At 50.2% G+C, this 18,218-nt stretch overlaps 1 protein-coding gene across 50 annotated transcripts in view; it reads left to right on the forward strand.

The window, feature by feature from the left end:
* Nucleotides 1-18,218, forward strand: part of CACNA1C (calcium voltage-gated channel subunit alpha1 C) — a 438,324-nt gene that overhangs the window by 269,413 nt on the left and 150,693 nt on the right. For all 50 annotated transcript variants that reach the window (XM_084957093.1, XM_084957107.1, XM_084957092.1 and 47 more), the window contains exon 6: nucleotides 17,304-17,462. In XM_084957093.1, the coding sequence (XP_084813219.1) occupies nucleotides 17,304-17,462 (159 nt within the window). The remainder of the gene's footprint in view (nucleotides 1-17,303; nucleotides 17,463-18,218) is intronic.

An 18,218-nucleotide genomic window follows, 5' to 3' on the forward strand; every position in this document is an offset into this window, starting at 1 on the left:
AAGCCATGAGGGACAGTGAACATTATGCACAGTCCCCCCTCCATGCGAGGAACAGCACCAGCCTCTCCCATCAGCATTTATTCAAGCACTTCCTGTGAGCCAGGACTCTGGGTGGGCGCTGGGGACATAGACCAGCAGGACACCATCCCCTCCGCTGGGGTGCGAGATGCTTGAAGGATTTCCAGGGATGTGAATTTTTATGAGATCGGCTCTTTCTCAGGTAGCAGTGTTATTTCTGGAAGCACACAGAGTAGAAAACAGCTTGTTATCAAACAAGGTTTGCTTCTCACTGAGAGGTGAGAAGGACCACGTGCGGAGAGCGTCGGGCTCTTGCCTCCTCTGTTCCTGTGCTCAGCTTAGAACTGTTACTGAAAAACAATCAGCACCAATCCATCCACACATACCTGCTGACTGGCTGCTCCGTGGACGGCTCCAAGAGAGCCTTGACCTTGGTGGTCTTAGGCAAGAGCCCTTGAATCAGACTGGCTTCCTCCACTGACTTCCTCTGTGACCCAGGGAAAGTCGCTGAGCCTCTCTGGGCCTTAGTCTCCCCATCTGTAAAATGGGAATAATAACAGAAACTATTTCCTATGTTACTCAGAAGATGAAGTGAGTTTATGCATGCAAAGCCCTTGAGCTGTGCCTTGTTTAAACGGCCACCCTTGTGTTATGTCATATACATCATGTGACGTGAGGCATGTCAAAGAGAAATATGTGACAAGACCACTGTTAAGGCAAAGCATTTATGCTTTTAACATAAAGACTCTTAAAGAGCGAAATAGCAGTGTGCGAGCAAAGCCTCCCAGAGAGGCCCGTGTGCAGACTGTGAAATGGACTTGAGGGTCCCGTGATAGTGGCAAGTCCAGAGGGTTTTGTGAAGGAGCAGGATATGAGATGAGCCTTGAGGTTTATGTAGAGGAGTCTGGGTGGAAATGAAAGCACATTTGGGGTGAAAACCTCATTTGTTTGGGTCACTGGCGTGGGTCAGCCAGGCCGCCACAAAGGAGGAGCACAAGCCAGAACTCAGATTCCAGTCACTTTACCCAGGACCAGCCCAGCGATCCCGGGAAGGCCTGGTCCCCTTCTGATCCGTTCCACCTGTAACTTCTAGGGCCTGGGCGTCAGGGGCCCCGAATCTCCTTCCTACTCCACCGTCTCACACCCCACCCGCCATGCCCGTGTTGTGCCAGCCCTCCCTGTACCCCCTTCTCCTCTTCCATCTCCTTGGACTTGGCGCTCTAACCCCCTCACTTTCTAATTTGCTTCCTCTAATTTTCATTCCTTTTGTCCAAAACGGGTCTTAGATATCATGGGGTCTTTACCAAAATGAAGGACACTTAGAAGGAGGGGGCCTGGACACTTACAAGGACAAGGCCTGGGCAAAGGGCCACCCTCCAGCCCATCCCCACCCTGCTTTCCACGGCCAAGGCTGCCCGCCACTGCCCAGCCCACTCAGGACCCTTCCTGCAGCACCTTCCATGGAGGGAGATGTAATAAAACCCTTGCCTCCTTCAAGCATCTCATGGTGCAATTCCTGGTCAGGGTGTCTGAGTGGGAAGTGACAGTGAGCAGGTGTCAACACCAGTCCAGCCAAGTATCCACTCTGCAGACGAGCGAGCTGAATGGCTTTCTCAGGGTCATACAGCTGCCAGGTACCAGAGCCTGCACCGGGGGTAAGAAGGGGATGGTGGTCATGATGGGCCCCAGCCTGTATGGTCCTGAGGCTCACAGAGCCCCCTCCGCATGTTCTCCACAAGCACCCTGAGAGGGAAGCAGCCGGGGGTACGGGTGCCCCAGCAGCCCACAGGCCTGTGTTCACGCGAGGAGCAGAGTCCTTGGGGACAGCTATGCACAGCCTGACCTCTTAATGTTCCAGACAGGTTGGAATCTGCAGGAAGAGAAATCTGAAGCCAGCTCTCTGGGGCAGCCTGCCCATCAGGAAGCGGAGCAGAATCAGGATGGGGTCCCTGCCCCCCACCTGGCCCCAGCACCCCTCACGCCCAGGCAGCTAGGAATCCAAGCTGGCCCTCCCCTGCTGCCCATGATTCCAAGCTGCCCCTGCAGCATCCCCTCAACCCCCAATTTGGCCACTCTTGCCCCATTCCCCACCTTGTGGCTCCCAGGGGCCCAGACTCTGAGGTCTGAGGCACAGTCAGTCCCACTCTGCTGCCTGCCTCTCTGCTCCCTGCTCCTCGCGTTGCCTCAGTTTCTCTCCCTGCAATGTGGGGTGAATGGTGGGTGTTCCTCAGAAAGGGGTGAGATTCTACCTGTAAAACCTGTGGGCTTCTAGCCGCAAAGAGTCTTGCAAACCCACCTCTGAGAGGTGTCATGGACGGGGATGAGCCCCAGCGCCCAGCCCTGAGAAAAGAAGCTCAACAAAGCAAGTTCCTTCAGACAGCGTGTGCCCTCCAGAAGCGCCAGTCCTGCTGCCTCGGGGTTTCACTGAGACGTCATGCAGCAGCAGTAGCAGCACAGGCTCAGCTAGGAAAGTAGTCGTGCTCTGCCCGCGGCCGCTTCACAAGTAACCGTGACCAAAACAGCGTGCAGTCACACGGTAACTTCTTGTGTTTACTGAGGTGCACGGACTCCCAGGAGAAAAATGTCCCTTCTTGACTTGAGAACAAAACGCAGGTGGTAATGACGCCAGGGTCACCACCAGCTGAACGCGATAGTGGACATCTGTGTGAGACTCTTAGGTTTCAAGAGCTTTACTGGCTGGTTCCCGGCGCAGTGGCCCAGGAAAACTGGAACGCTAGTGCTAATTTACACACAGACAGCTATGTCCCCAGTTGCTTCCCCCAGAGCCCTCAGCAGAGTGAGCTCAGGCCGTTTTCCGGGGCAGGACTACCCCCTGCAGGACACGTGCCTCTGTTGTCAGAGATGCCACCTTATGGCAGGTGTCCACCTGGCTCTCGAGATCAGGGACCAGCAGTACCTGGAATGTCGGTTTATGTATATTTTGATGGTCCCCAAACCTTGGCCATAGTGGCTGATGCCCATGCCCCTGAGGGCCTCATGGCAATGTGGGGGACCCCCTGGGCCTGCAGTGAAGACTCCAGGCATTCAAGTCTGGCCATTCGTGTGACCCACCACTTAACCTCCAGCCCTCACTTTTCTTGTCTGGGAAAGGAGAGGTTTGTTAAACTGTAGCTCCTGAGGAGTATCACTGTGCCTCAGGGACAGAGAACGGCAGTGAGCTGAGAGTTTCTTTGGAATCACTAATTCTAGACAGAGTCACAGCCAGGGCATGAACCTCTGCCGATCCCAGCACGGTGGCAGTCAGTTCAGAGGGGCCGTTTCCTAGGCACTGGCCTTGTGCCCAGGACCGTGGCAGTAGTGCCGCTTAGCAGGAGGGAAAGCATCTGAAACCTGGGAAGCCTCACCATTGATCCTCTTCCCTGTCCGGCCCTTCCCTGGAGATCCCAGACCAGAAACTACAGCCAGCAGCAAGGTGACTGTCACCTAATTTAAAATAATGCTAATAATAAAGGCCACTTAGGCTTACAAGTGACCCGTGCTCTATAAAGGCTGGGAAGAAAAATGAGGGGAGAGGAAATGAAGACACAGCATGGTCAGTGTCCCATGAAGGGATCGATACGCAGAACATAAGCCTCGGTCACCTGTGACGCTCGGTCCATTCCCTCCCTCTGGTTCCTGAGGATTCGCAGTTGAGGACATGGACAGTGGAGTCCCACTCCCTTGGGTACATTCCCAGAGCCACCACTTGGCTGTGTGCCTTGGCTTCCTGATCTATAAAGTGGGGGTTAAAATTACACTGACCTCGTGGTCAGTGAGGATTAAACACGTAAGTGTTTGCAGAGCGTTTAGAATTGTGGTCAACGTGTAAGATGCGTTCAGCAAATCTTAGTTTCGCGGTGTTCCTGTGGGTCCAACTCCCTGTCTGCCTACCTTAGACTCCAAGTTGGACTGATTAGAGGAGTGTGCACTTCCACTCTTGACTTTTTTTAATTTTTAAAAAAATTTTTATTGAAGTATAGTTGATTTACAATGTTTTGCTAATTTCTGCTATACAGCATGTATCTCAGGTTTATATATATATATACACACATATATACACACATATGTACATATAGTTATATATACATATATATACACATATATAGTTATACATGTACATTCTTTTTTACATTCTTTTCCATCATGATCTGTCCCAGGAGTTTAGATATAGTTTCCTGTGCTGTACAATAGGACCTCATTGCTTATCTATTCTAAATGTAACAGTTTGCATCTACTGACCCCAAACTCCCAGTCTATCCCATCCCACTCCCTTTCCCCTTGGCAACCACAAGTCTGTTCTCTATGTCTGTGAGTCTGTTTCCATGTTATAGATGGGTTCATTTGTGTTTTACTTTAGATTCCACATATAAATGATATCATATGCTGTTAGTCTTTCTCTTTCTAACTTCACTAGTGTGAGACTCTCTAGTTGCACCCATGTCGCTACAAGTGGCATTACTTTGTTCCTTTTATGGCTGAGTAGTATTCCCTTGTATGTGTGTACCACATTGTCCTAATCCAATCATCTGCCATGGACATTTAGGTTGTTTCCTTGTGTTGACTATTGTGAATATACACTTGGTTTTTTAAAATTCACTTTATTAAAGCAAAATTTATATTCAGTACAAAGGTAGGAGCCTTACAATACCATCTATCTGTGTGATTGTTACACATCTTCTGTTTAGACAAGTATTATAAACCCAACTTCTGTGTTAATATTTTCTGCTTTAAACAGTCAGTTGTCTTTTAAGTAAATTACAAGAAAAAGTAAAATGTAGCCTTTCATATTTGTCCACTTATTTGCTTTTTCTGGAGCTGTCCATTCCTTTCTGTACATCTGAGTTTCCTTCCAGTGTCATTTCCCATTACCCTGAAGGACATGCCCTAGTATTTCTATAAAACAGGTCTGCCGCTGATGAGTGATCTCAGCTTTTATTATCTGAAGATGTCTTTGTCCCATCCACTTCTCAAAGAATATTTTTGCTGGATATAGAAGTCTTGGTTGATAGTTTTCTTTCAGACCATTTGAGATGTTGTTCCACTTTCTCCTGGCCTATATTGTTTCTGATGAGAAGTCACCAACATTCTCATCATGGTTTCCTGTATATGTGCTTCTTTTTTTCTTGACTCTGTCTAGATTTTCTCTCTGTCTTTGGTTTTTAGCACTTGACTATGATGTGTCTTGTCATATATTTGCCCTGTTTAGAGTTTGCTGAGCTGCTCAGATTCATCAAATAATTGGAGCTTTCCATCAGGTTTGGGAAGATTTTGGCCATTGTTTCTTCAAATATTTTTTTTCCAACTCCAATTTTACTCTTCTCTCTCTGGGACTCAAATGCACTTATGTTTGGCCATTTTTTATTAGCTCCTTGCTCCCTGAGGCTTTGTCCAGTTTTCTTCAGTCTTTTTTCCTCTGTGTCCACAGATTGAATGATTTCTATCAATTATTCTTCTAGTCCATTATTTGTGGTTCTGCACTTGTTGGTGCAGATCTGTCCAAAGCTCAAGCTCCTCACCTCCCTGCTCATTTCCCTTTAAGATCTTGTCAAAACTTGGTATCTTGTCAGGATGGGTCTAGAGGAGGGTCTTACTCCAGGGTAAGATGCTGACTCTTAAGATGTTCCCTTTCTGATGTCTCAGTTGGTTTCCCAAGGTCTTAATGAGATATTTACTTGATCTTCCCACTGTGCGGGGCCATGGACACACAGGGAGCCCTACACAAACTTCTGGGGCCCCAAGTCTATCTATCTGTCTCACCACAGCCACCCCATCTGCCCAGATTCTCAGACCAGGAGGACTGCAGTGGTCTGTCTGCAGTTTGTCCTGCAGTCAGGAAATGTTCCCAGTCAGAGAACCGGGGTGTATATGGTGTTCGCCTATGAGGTTCAGTTCTCTCAGGGATTAAAGCCTGTGCTGCTTTATGTCCATGCTTGGAAAGCAGTTGTCCAGTTGTTTAATGTTTATGGTGAAAGGGCTTATCTGATACCAGTTCCTCCAAAATGGCTGGGAATAAAATATACAAGATAATTATATTTTAATGTAATATAGTATAATCCCATATTATTCAAGTTACACATGAATTCATTCATCACACATTTATTGAGGATGTATTGTGTATAAGGGACAGTAGTAGTTGTTGGAAGGAAAGGTGCTAGAATCTTTCTTAAGATATTTGGGAAATAACAACCTAGCAAATTTTAGAGCCAGAGAGGGCTTTCTCACCCAACGTCCTAATTTTAAAGATGTTGAAGCCTAGTCCCTAGACAATGACATGACTGCCAATGTCACACAGCTATTAGTGGAGGGGAGAAAATAGCCTGGCATTTTTTTCCAGTAAATCTGAAATTTCTTTAAAACAAAACCACTAAGTCTGTTTGGAGATTTTTTTCCTCTATAGAAAATTTGACCAGTGCCAAGATCCCTATTGATTCATTAGTGATTTTAGCCATATGGGAAAGAGGCCCATCTGGAATCCTTTGAACATGCATAAAAAGTTTCTTTCTCATGGCATAGAGTTGCCATAATTTGGCAACAATAAATAAGCTTGTTCTTTGTTAAACTCCACCTCACGGCCAGGAAGAGAAAGCTGGGAGTTGCCTGGTTTAATGTATTTGTCAGAAAGAGAGTTAGAGCAGGGTCATGAAGGCCACCTTGGGGTCTCATCCAACCTGGTAACTCGTAGGCAGTATGTCTAATTTGCCACCAAAATCTTGGAGATATTTTTCAAGTTTCCTAAAAGCCACACCTTCTATACCTTTCTGAGAGCAGAGGTGAGACCTCACAGCAACTGTAACCAAACCATGATCCCTTCCTGTTTAATCGTATTATCAGGCATGTCACTCTACACAGTCAGTCCCCAGAAACTTCAGTCCTAGAAGCCCCACCCAGGGTTCAGCACTAAGAGAGTCTGACTGGCAGAGATTGCCCAGCCCTTAGGAATATGTCCATTTATTCAAAGACTCAGGGACCTGGTTCTGAGGTGGGGGTGGGGACAAAAATATAATGAGGAGACTTCCTTGGGGAGCTTCTTCCTTAGGAAGCGCTGGTCATTTTGCTTTCTGAAATGGCAGGCAAGGTAATTTGGATCAGTTGTCTTTCTGAAGACAATAAGAAATTTCTGGGGAAAATATTCTAAATCTTCTCTTTTCTAAAACTTGGAAGAGATGCCTGACAAAAACAAACATGAATCCTCTCTGGAGAAATAACATCATCAAAATTCTCCAATTATTTTAAAAAACAATTTTTTAAAAATAGGGTCTAATCCACAGTACAAAAGAACGAGATACACAAAGAAACAAGACATGAAGGAAGAGGAGGAGAAACTACAGACAATAGAAATAGGCCCATGAGGGACCTGAATAATGGAATTTTCAGACATAGACTTGAAAATAACTGTTATTTACTATACTCAGAGAGATTGAAGCCAAGATTGATAATTATCCAGAAAACCAGAGATATGGAAAAGAACCAAATGTAAATTTTAGAACTGAAGAATATAACAGCAAATATGAAAAATGCAGTGAATTGATTTAAAGATTTGGCACAGCTGAAAACAGAATTTTTTTATTTTTTATTAAAGTATAGTTGATTTACAGTGTTGTGCCAATTCCTGCTGCACAGCAAAGTGACTTAGTCATTTATACACATACATTCTTTTTTATATTATTTTTCATCATGGTCCATCCCAGAAGATTAGATATGGATCCCTGTGCTATACATTAGGACCTTATTGTTTACCCATTCTAAATGTAATAGTTTGCATCTACTAAGCCCCAAATCCCAGTCCCTGCCACTCCCCCTTGACAACTGTTAATATTGTTCTCTGTCTTTGAATCTGTTTCTGTTTTGTAGATAGGTTCATTTGTGCCATACCTCAGATTCCACATATAAATGATATCGTATGCTGTTATTCTTTCCCTTTCTGACTGACTTCACTTAGTGTGAGAATCACTAGTTGCATCCATGTTGCTGCAGATGACATTATTTCATTCTTTCTATGGCTGAGTAGTATTCCATTGTGTGTATACCATATCTTCTTAATCCATTCATCTATCAGTGGACATTTTGGTTGTTTTTGTGTCTTGACTATTGTAAATAGTGCTTCTGTGAACATTGGGGTGCATGTATCTTTTCAAAATATGGTTTTCTCTGGATATATGCCCAGGAATGGGATTGTTGGATCATATGGCCACTGTATTTTTAGTTTTTGAAAGAGCCTCCATACTGTTCTCTGCAGTGACTGCACCAGTTTACATTCCTCGGCGGTGTAGGAGGTTACCTTTTCTCCACACTGTCTCCGTTTGTTATTCTGACTGGTGTGAAATGATACCTCTGTGTAGTTTTGATTTGCATTTCTCTAATAATTAGTGATGTTGAGCATCTTTTCATGTGCCTGTTGGCCATCTGTATGTCTTCCTTGGAGAAATGTCTATTTAGATCTTATGCCCATTTTTTGATTGGGTTTCTTGTTTTTTATATTGAGCTGATTATCAGTGGTTAGCTTGATGTAAGAAGGATTACTACCAGGAGGGGCTGTGAGGGGCTTCTATGGAGCTGGTAATGTTCTATTTTTTGACCCGAGTAAGTTACATGGTTCCATTTTGTGATAAATTATACACTGTAACATCCTTATTTTTTACACTTTTCTGTATGTATGTGATATTTCACAATTTTTTCCCAGAAATGTTTAAAACAGAGGTAAACATGCAGGCCCAGGCATCTACATCATTGGCAGGTGCCTAAAGAAGACTGCATCCTATTTTTCCTGTAGCAGAAAAGAGTTTGTCACCAGTAGGGAGGCAGCATATATGGGCTGGAAAATCATGATGCAATCATTTCTCTTGGATTAGAGCTATTGCAAGAGGTGTGCTTTTGAGAAGGAGTCAAAAGGGAAAGAGGCTGTGGTCCCCCTGTACCGGCATCAGCCATGGGCCAGGGGGTAGCTTGTATATCTGCTATCTGCCTGGATGGTGGCTGAGAGTGGAGAGTTTGCAATCAGGTCAGCTTGGTTTTTTAATTCCAGCTCAGGTGTGTCATCCTAGACAAGTCATCTGTCTTCCCCAAGCCTCAGATCCTATACCTTTATCAAGGTATTTGGAGAATTCAATAAAAATACTGTGTGTAGAGTGCTCAGCACTGTGCTCAGCTCATGCTGGATCTTCAGGAAACAGGAGCTGTTGCTTTCATCATTGTTGCTCAGTCTTGTCTCCATCTTGCCAAATTTATTTTCTTGTTAATATCTAAATTGTTTTCCTATTTTTCCTTTGAGCTTCTCTTTCCAATTCATATTGTTAAGCCAAAAATTAATTCAACATGAAGGTTGATATTTTAATTACTCTTACAGTTTGTAATTTATTAGGCAGCAGAGTATCCACCATTCCTTTCCCAGACCAAAACCCTCCTTTAGTGCTCACCAAAACACTTGTGAGATGGAGAAATTTATTAATATGGAAAGGTTAAATTAAAAATAAATGAAAAGCTCTAATGAATAAAGACATTTTTAATAAGAACATGCAAAAAAATAATAAAGCTTGAGAATGTAGGAAGCTATCCAGGCAAAGGTTCTTCCTCCCTTCATCAGGCACCCTTGAACCTACATGTGATGAGCTTACTCCCCGACCCAGGAGAAAAGCACTGCCTTCCCACTTCTAAACCTATTTTCTTTTGAAAGTTACTAATCCTGTAAGACCATTAAAAGTGTCCATTGCTGGAATTCCCATCGTGGCTCAGTGGTTAGCGAACCCAACTAGTATCCATGAGGATGCGGGTTCAATCCCTGGCCTTGCTCAGTGGGTTAAGGATCTGGTGTTGCCGTGAGCTGTGGTATAGGTTGCAGAAGCAGCTCAGACCCTGCGTTGCTGTGGCTGTGGCATAGGCCAGTGGCTACAGCTCCTACTGGACCCCTGGCCTGGGAACCTCCATATGCCACAGATGTGGCCCTGAAAAGACCAAAAAAAAAGTGTCTGTTTCTTCATTAGCCTAAAAACGTGATCTGTGAGATTTATCACACTTCCAATTTCTAGCCAGTACAAACTGGTTCCTGTAGATCAGAAGTAAGCATAGGCCAGTCGTTTCACCCAGATGATGGTGGTGCTGATGGTGGTGAAGATGATGCTGGGTGTTGTTAACCTTGATGGTGGTGATAATGCTGATGCTGACTGATGATAATGGTGATGATGGTGGTGCTGGTGATGATGATGGTGGTGATAGTGGGGATGTTGATGTTGGTCTTGGTGATGGTGGTGCTGGCGATGGTGATGATGGTGGTGCTGGTGACAATGATGGTGATCTTGGTGATGGTGATGACGATGGTGGTGGTGGTGATGTTGATGGTGGTCTTAGTGATGGTGATGTCTGTGCTTGTATGGTGGTGATGGTGATGATGATGTTGATGAGGGTGATGAAGGAGATGGTGATGATGGTGATGGTAGTCACAACCACGCATACTGATAGGAGTGTGCATTACTAGACTCTAGTCAGATATGAGTGTGGAAGATGAGGACCCAGTGCTGGCTACTGAGGTAGAGTCAGAGGACACATATCTGACCACCCTCCCTAGAAGAGGATTTGGCTCATAAAACTCAGAAGCTCCTGGCTTAATAGAATGCCATGGTGCATATAGAAAACCAATGACACTCTGCCAGCCACTCTACGCTCAGTGTTCACTATGCCCCACATTGTCCCCTTTGCCACCACACCCCCTCTCCACTTCACTCTCTGGCCTGAGGAGCTGACTACTGGGTCAAAGCCTGCCTGCCCCTGCCTTCCGGTTGGGTTCAGTCCATGGCAGGGTTTCTCTGTCCCCAGATCCTTTCCTTCAGGCTGACAGGCTGCCCCGCTCAATGCTCCCTCCACTCTCAGATCTCCTTCCTGATCCCAAGAACCATCTGTTTCTTGCTGGAACCCACTGTTCTGCTACCTGTAACCTGTTTTCATTCTTTGCTAAACACGTTTTGAGTACCTACCATATTTGGCCCATGTAGGAGGGATTCAGAGTCTGCTCTTGATCATGGAACCACTGTAGGTTCTGCAGGGCCATTGTGGGCTGAGTCATGGCCCATGAGCAGAATGGGTGGGGGTAGGCGGGACCTGGAGCCAGGAACTCAGCCTGCGATTCCAGGCAGGAGACAGTGAGTGGGGAAGGGCGGGTGCCACAGTTGGACAGAGAACTGTCTGTTTGGTGAGTTGCTAAGCCAGGTGACTGCCAAGTTGGGGCCTTGTGGGGACCCGTTTTCGGGAGGAGGCTGTGAGTGCAGGGTCATGTTTCTTGAGTGTGAGGAGATGGTAGGACAAGCCAAGAGAGTGTCTAGTCGGCTTCTGGAGTCATGTCTTAAACTGAGAAGGGAGGACAAAGAATGTGTAATTGCCCACTGGACTCACCTCATGGAGGCGACTGTCGAGCCTTTGGAAATGCATTTCCCAAGAGAAAGTTTAGAGAGAAAGAGGGTGTTTAGGGTGAGCCACACAAAGCAAGGAAGACTGACCAGAGAGGGGACAGAAGGAAGCTTCACACACACAAACACACATGCGCCCACACACACACACACCGACACCCCCCCTCCGACACCCCCAACCGCCAGCTCCCGTCTCTGGGAGCCACCTCCCTCCCCCATGCCCCAACGCTCCTTGAGGCACAGGTCTTTGCCCAGCATCACCCACTTCTGCAGCCAGTGGTCCACCTCCCCACCCCTGAGAGCAAAGGCACTTGATGGCCAGCCCCTCAGTCAGCCAGCGTTCAGCCCATCGGGGCTCTGGGGTGAACAGCATTCTGCAGGGAGAGGACAGCAGCTTAGACCGAAGTGTCTGTTCTCTGAAACCCGGGGTGTGGCCCCAAGCGGGGCCGCCCTGACCCTGCCCGGGGCCTGCACCGGGACAGTCTTCCCCCTGACGCCCCGACGCGCTGGCCATCAGCAGGAGACCTGGGAGCTCTGTGTGAAGGCGCTGCTGCATCAGGCGTGGGGTCGCCCTGTCTTAGAAGCATTTCTGGGCGTGAGATTACAGGGGCTTCTTCCCACCCATCCTCCCAGGCGGCAGCGCCCTCGACGGCGCAGCAGGGTGTCCACCTCCACCTTACGGATGACGAGAGCCTCTCTCAGGTCCTGCCCAAACTGTTTCCTCTGAAAGTGATTTCTCCCTCCTCACAAGTCAAACAGAAGCAGGCACCTGGCTTCCCAGATCTTCCAGTAAGTTCTCCCAGGAGGCAGAACAGAGCTAAGGGAAGGCGTGAGCCTGAGCGATGGGGGAGCCACAGGCCGCCCCTCAGTTGTGCAGGCCGCTTTCATCCTCGGACGCACTGGCCCCCCTGCAAGACCCACCTGCCCGCGAACCTGGCTGGGTCCTCTCCATCACGGGCTCAGCCTCCAGCTCACAGGGACGACTTCCTCCTGAGGACACCTTGGCAATCCCTGACTCAGGAGACCTTCACCACACCCCTCCTGGTCCTCTGAAACAGTTGTGATTATGTATCAATTGTATGCTTGTTTGGTTAAGGTCTGGCTTCCTTTACAAGCTCTGTGAGGGCGAGGCCTCCAGGTCCCTCCTGACCACCGTACTCCATCCTCGGAGCATCAGGCAGCCCATGGAACCTGGATCAGTAAACATCCTTTGCGTGAAAATGAAGCATTGACTTAGGGGGTCCTGGAGTCCCCTTCCCTTTCTGGCCAGCTTTGTGCCCCGCACCCCTGTGAGAAACTTGTACCTACCCCCACGCTGAGCCCAGACTGCCGGTTCAGTGGTTATCAACATGGCTTCCTGTAGAGTCGTGATCGGGCCTTCCCGGTCATTTCTGCTGCTTTGCTAATGCTTGGCCAGAACCACGGAGTCTGAAGTTGGGACGTGATGTTTGTGTTCCCACCAGCCAAGAAGCTCTGAGTCAGTGCGGAGTCTGAATGGTGAGGTCAGGCGAACGTCCGCAAAGAGCTTCCATCTGGGGTCTTCAGCGGTCTCCCCCTCCCCCTTCACACCAGGCGACAGACGTTGAATTCAGGAGCCTGGCTCTGCCACAGACACACGGACGATGCCTCCTGGGAGCAGGCTTGGCAAGAGGCTCTTTGACAGAATGGAAGGGCACGCTGTGCCCCAGCTGTGCGCCCACCGCCAGAGCCAAAGTTCTCACTCAACACCCTGCTGAGGGAAGAAGCCAGCTCTGCTTCCCGTGATCAGGGGAAAGCAGCCTGATTCTGAGGCTGGCGTGACCTGGAATTCCCACATCGGACCCCGGCAGGAATCCGGACTGTGGTCCGTGCCTCACAGCAACATGAAGGGAAGGAGAGGCCACGGCAGTCAGCTCAGGGCTTTCTATCCTAATCCCAGCCGCCGCTGCCGAGGAATCCGCTTCCCAGAGCCAGGCCCCCTGGGGGTCTTCTTAGCACCGTCCTCCACGAACCACAGGCGCAAGACTAGATTTCCAGACTATATGTTCAGCGCCCCGCGTCTTCCAGGGTGGTTCTCACGGCCAGCTCCCTGTCCCGTGGCCCCTTGAACAAGCCTCTGTTGTCAGCTCTCACGTCCTGACTTACGGCGAGGAACACGTGCACCTTCCAGCAGCTGCAGCCCCAGGCCTGTCGGGGACCCTGCAGAGGGCCTGGCATCTGCTCGGCGGCCCCACACGGCCCACCCCAGGAGAGCACTTGATGGAGAGAGGCCGCCGTATTTCCGAGCTGGGATTGAGCAGAAGGGGCTCTTTCAGGACAGCTGTGTGCCTGCCCTGAGGCCTCGATAGCCGATAATGTGCACTGGGTTTGAGAGATGGGCTCTGGCTGTGACTGCCCGGCCAGCTGTGAGAACAGTGCCAGGAGCTCGAAACCTGACTAGAGGGGCCTGGGGGCAGCTGAGCCCCCCAGGAGCAGGGTGAGACCTCTGCCTTCTGGCAGGTGTGGTGGGTCAGACAGATTGGGGAGGCTGAGAACCTCCACTGGGGGTGCAGGAGGCACTTAGCACCGTCCTCAGGCCCTGGGACGTGGAGTCAGGCCACTTGGCACCGAACCGCACGCCACCCCTCACCAGCTGGGACACCGCAGACAGGCCATCAACCCCTCCAGAACTCGCTCTTCCCTACACATACAGTTAATGACATACCTACTTCACTAGGTCATGCCAGGAGGAAACGGAACTATTGCCTCACCCCCGATAAGTCCATAAAATGTTAAAGAGGGCTGCGGGTTTCAGGGCCCCAGGGCTGTCCTTCCTCCACTGGCCAAGTCCTCACCAGGCATGTCTCCCCAAAGCCTCTTCGGTCAGTGCTTGCATACCTCTGAGAACAGGGAGCTCACTACCTCTTAGAGCCTCCTGCTCCATCTTAGGTCTGTTTCTTGGACAGTTTCTATTGGTGTTGAACCTAAATCTTTCTGGACAGTCCTGGTTCCATTCCTGTGGTTACAATGACCTCCACCACCTCCTCCTCTTCAAAGCAGTGGGTTGGAGGTGGGGGGTTGTCGACAGCTCCTCCGTGCCTATGCTTTTCCTGCTCCAGGACTGCTCCCTCCCTGATGATACACCTCTTTCTTCTGAAGACCCTTGAGTGGCGTGGCTTCTGTCTTCTGAAGGCAGCCTGGGTGCTGGATCCCTCCTCTGTGCCGAGCAACAGAGATGAAAGGACATGAGGCTCCAGGGCGCTCAGTCGGGCAGGGCCCAGCGCCCAGTGCGAGAATAGCACGTGCTGAGACTGGGAGGCCTGTGGCTGCAGAAGCTCAGGGCATGGTTGTGGCCAGAGTGTGAGGTGTGAGCTGCAGTCAGAGGACTGGACGGAGGCAGGTGACAGGATGTCACTGGAGGGCTTGTCAGGGAGGTGACACATTCCAACTTGTGGTTTGGGAAGAGACGTCCAACCACAGCAGGAAGACTAGGCAGAACCGATCGATGGCAGGGAGACAGCTCATCCAGTGACCAACACCAGGGACCCGCATCCAAAGTACAGACTGTCAGCGGCTCCCTCTGGGTAGTGGGACATGAATGGGTTCTTCCTTCTTCCTGCTTCCCTGATTTCCAATTTCTCTATTATTGCCCTATAATGAGTGTGTATTATCTATACAATAAAGTTATTTCTACTTGTCTAAAGCACTGCGAAATCAAGCTGGCAGGAGGAAAGCGTTGGAGGGAGGATCCTGGAGAACAGGGGCTGGTCTTGGTGCTCAGGGTGGGGACAGGGATGGGAGGGGACACATCGAGGGGGAATTTTGACACCCTGACGGCTGCTTTCACGTCCTTTGGGCCCTTTGCAGCCTGCGAAGTGTCCACTGGGCCTGTGGGCCCCAGAAGCTCACCTGTCCATCTGCAAAGCTGCCTGCCAGCCAGGCCGTGGGGCCACAAAGCCCAGAGCTCTAGTGTGCTAGACTGTGATCAGGATCAGACCTCGTGATAAGACGGCCAAAAGAGCCCAGTTCCAGCTTCCCAGAACGGCCCAACACGAGAGACGGGTGTAAATGCTCAAAAACCTCTTAATGAACAGGTAACCCAGGAAGTGGTTCCAAGAAGACATAGAAGAAAGGAGACGTCTCTGGTTTGGGAGCTCGGGGAAGGCTGCCCAGAAGAGGGGGATGCCTCGGCAGAGAGCGGAGGGAGAAGGAGGAGGTGGTTACGGAAAAGCGTTCCAGCCGAGAGAGTAGCACTGGCTGATGGGAGAAGCATGTGCATTTAGTCCAGGGAGTGAGGGGCTGGGAGGAGGTGGGTGGACCTCCCAGGGCCTAGAAGGGCAGGAAGGGCTGCTGCATCCCGTGCCCCAGCCCCATCCGTGCCCCCCCATTTGTTCCCCCCACCACCCCTGTTCTCATGCCGTGTGACACCTGGGAGCAGAGCCCCTTCTGGCCTGGGTGGTGGGATGAAGGGACCTCCGTGCCCACCCCACCCCTGGGAGCAGCATCAGGGCACTCCTGCCAGCAGACAACCCCGAAGGTGACCTGCCGCCCAGCGGTCACAGTCCTCCTGGGCTCCATATGCTTTAACGGTGTGTATACAACTTGCTAATTAATGGAATCATTTGGATCCAAAAGCATCTTGTTCTAATGGGAGGCACAAATCCCTCCCATGGATTTGCAGGTAAAATTATTCCAGCTTTCCTCGTGTTTCCCCCTTCCCCAGCTCGGCTTAGTAGCTGGGGAGTTCTCCCATTTAGACGAGTGGACACCCCTCCAGATGACGAAGCCCCGCAACCACTCCAGGGCTGGGAGGGGTGCCCAGCCTTCTTCCAGCAGTGCCCAGCGCTGTGGCTGAGCATGGAGAGGTGGAAAGATGCCCGTGCTGGGGATGAGTCAGAGACCCCAAAAGTGCCCATGGGCTGGGACTCAGAGTGTGGGTCCTGCTGTCCGCGTGCCTGAGGCAGCCCCCTGGTGGGGGGGGTGTCCTCTGCACAACCGGCCTGGAAGTGAGGAGGGCAGCCTGGCCTCCCACACTTCTGCCCTGGAACATGGAGACAGTGCACCCCTGTTGGTGGAAGGTTTTCTGGAGCCTGGGGGAGCTCCGGGGGCCTTGCTGGCATGACCCCTCTGCCATTTACAGATGAGCAGATGTGACATCTCCTTTAAACAATGGACATTCTGGGGTGTTATTCATGGTTTAGCTTTTAAGTAAGGGGGCCGAGTCTCTGTAGATAACAGTGCAAGCCTGCAGACCCCTGGGGTGCTCCGACAAGGCCCATTGCTAAAGAACATTTTTATTTACTTTTTCCCCCGAAGGGATCTGGATACATTAAAAAAAAAAAAGTTATTGTGGTATTTTATGCAAAGCACAGTTTCCTGTTCAGCCATTTTTAAATGCACGGTTCAGTGGGGTTTTTGAATGGAGGCCGTCACCCAGGCAGGCCATCACCCAGAGGTATCCCAAGGGGAGTCAGTTTCAGCAAAGGCAACTCCCACTTCTGGACGTCGCACAACCGGGCTAAGCCCTGCTTTCGGCTGACAGTCAGCATGGGCTCCAGTGACTCCCTCCTTGGGTAATAAGGAAGCCCCCATGACTGCCTCTGGTCTAGGGGCTCTCACTGTGCTGAGCACTGCTCCTAGAAGATGCTAGGTGGTCTCTGGATGGGGGATTCGAAATCCCACAGTTCTGGACAGAACAGCCTGTATCCAACGTCCTTCTGTGTGCCTGTGGCTCCCAGGGAGCTGGGAGTCAGGCCCCCTGGATGTAGATCGCAGCTCCCCCCGCCCCCCCCCCGACTCCCCGCCCCCGCATCCCTCTGACTCCATAGCCTGGGGCCTCTCGTTCCTCACTTAAGACTCGGAGAGACAGCTGCCAGCAGAGCAGACGCGCGGCTCCAGAGGGCGGTGTGCGGACGGCGGGGCTTTGTCTTTCAGGCCTCCAGGTGGTCCTGAACTCCATTATCAAGGCCATGGTCCCCCTGCTGCACATCGCCCTGCTCGTGCTCTTTGTCATCATCATCTACGCCATCATCGGCCTGGAGCTCTTCATGGGGAAGATGCACAAGACCTGCTACAACCAGGAGGGCGTCCCAGGTAAGGAGGGGCCTGGCTGGGACCATCCACGCAATGGCCCTACCCCCTCCCATGAGCTGGGGAGGAAGGGCCCTGCCCCTGGTCCCACTGCCCAGAGAGAGGTGGGGACTGTACTTTTCTCTCTCATTTCTAATGTTTGTTTTTTACGAAAAGTGAATCTCTGTTAAAATAGCTAAATGCACGCTCTGTCCGGCACTGCTGAGCACTCTTTAAAGGAGGCGAATGGTTTCAAAGAATCAGAACTAACCTGGAGGCTGTGTCTCTGCCCTCGTCCCCCGAGTGGCTTGTCATCACAAGTCCCCTCTGGGGGGCCTCTGCCCTCGGCCGGTGGACTCTCCCGTCACAACCTGGGTCCTTCTCACCTTCTGGGGTGACAGGACTGCTCCATCTGCCCGGTTTCTACTTCCTGTTGGAGGCCCCCCTTCTGGGGGCGGGCAGACCTCCGGGAGGTGTGGCTGTCCCTTGGGACATCCCCAGCCCTGTCCTACCTGAGATCCCTCTGTCTGAGCTCTTTCTGCAAACTCAGTGTTGCTCACTGGGCCTGCCTGGCAGGACTGGAGTGTGGGCTTGTGGGGTGTGGGACAAATGCTATCCTAAGTCACTAAACTCTCAGCTTGACCTTTTAAAAGGCATTTAGACAGACATTGACAGGGCTGTTAAGCAGGCATATCACGTAATTTAATGCAAAAATGTTGTTGAAAAAATAACCCCAAAGGGGTTAGCAGTGTTAAATTTATGTGACTTTTTTTCACACAC

This window comes from Sus scrofa, chromosome 5 (assembly GCF_054392235.1).
Source record: "Sus scrofa isolate SSC_HxYL_T2T_F1_AM1 chromosome 5, Sscrofa_HxYL_maternal_Yorkshire_Landrace_v2.0, whole genome shotgun sequence".
NCBI lineage: Eukaryota > Metazoa > Chordata > Mammalia > Artiodactyla > Suidae > Sus > Sus scrofa.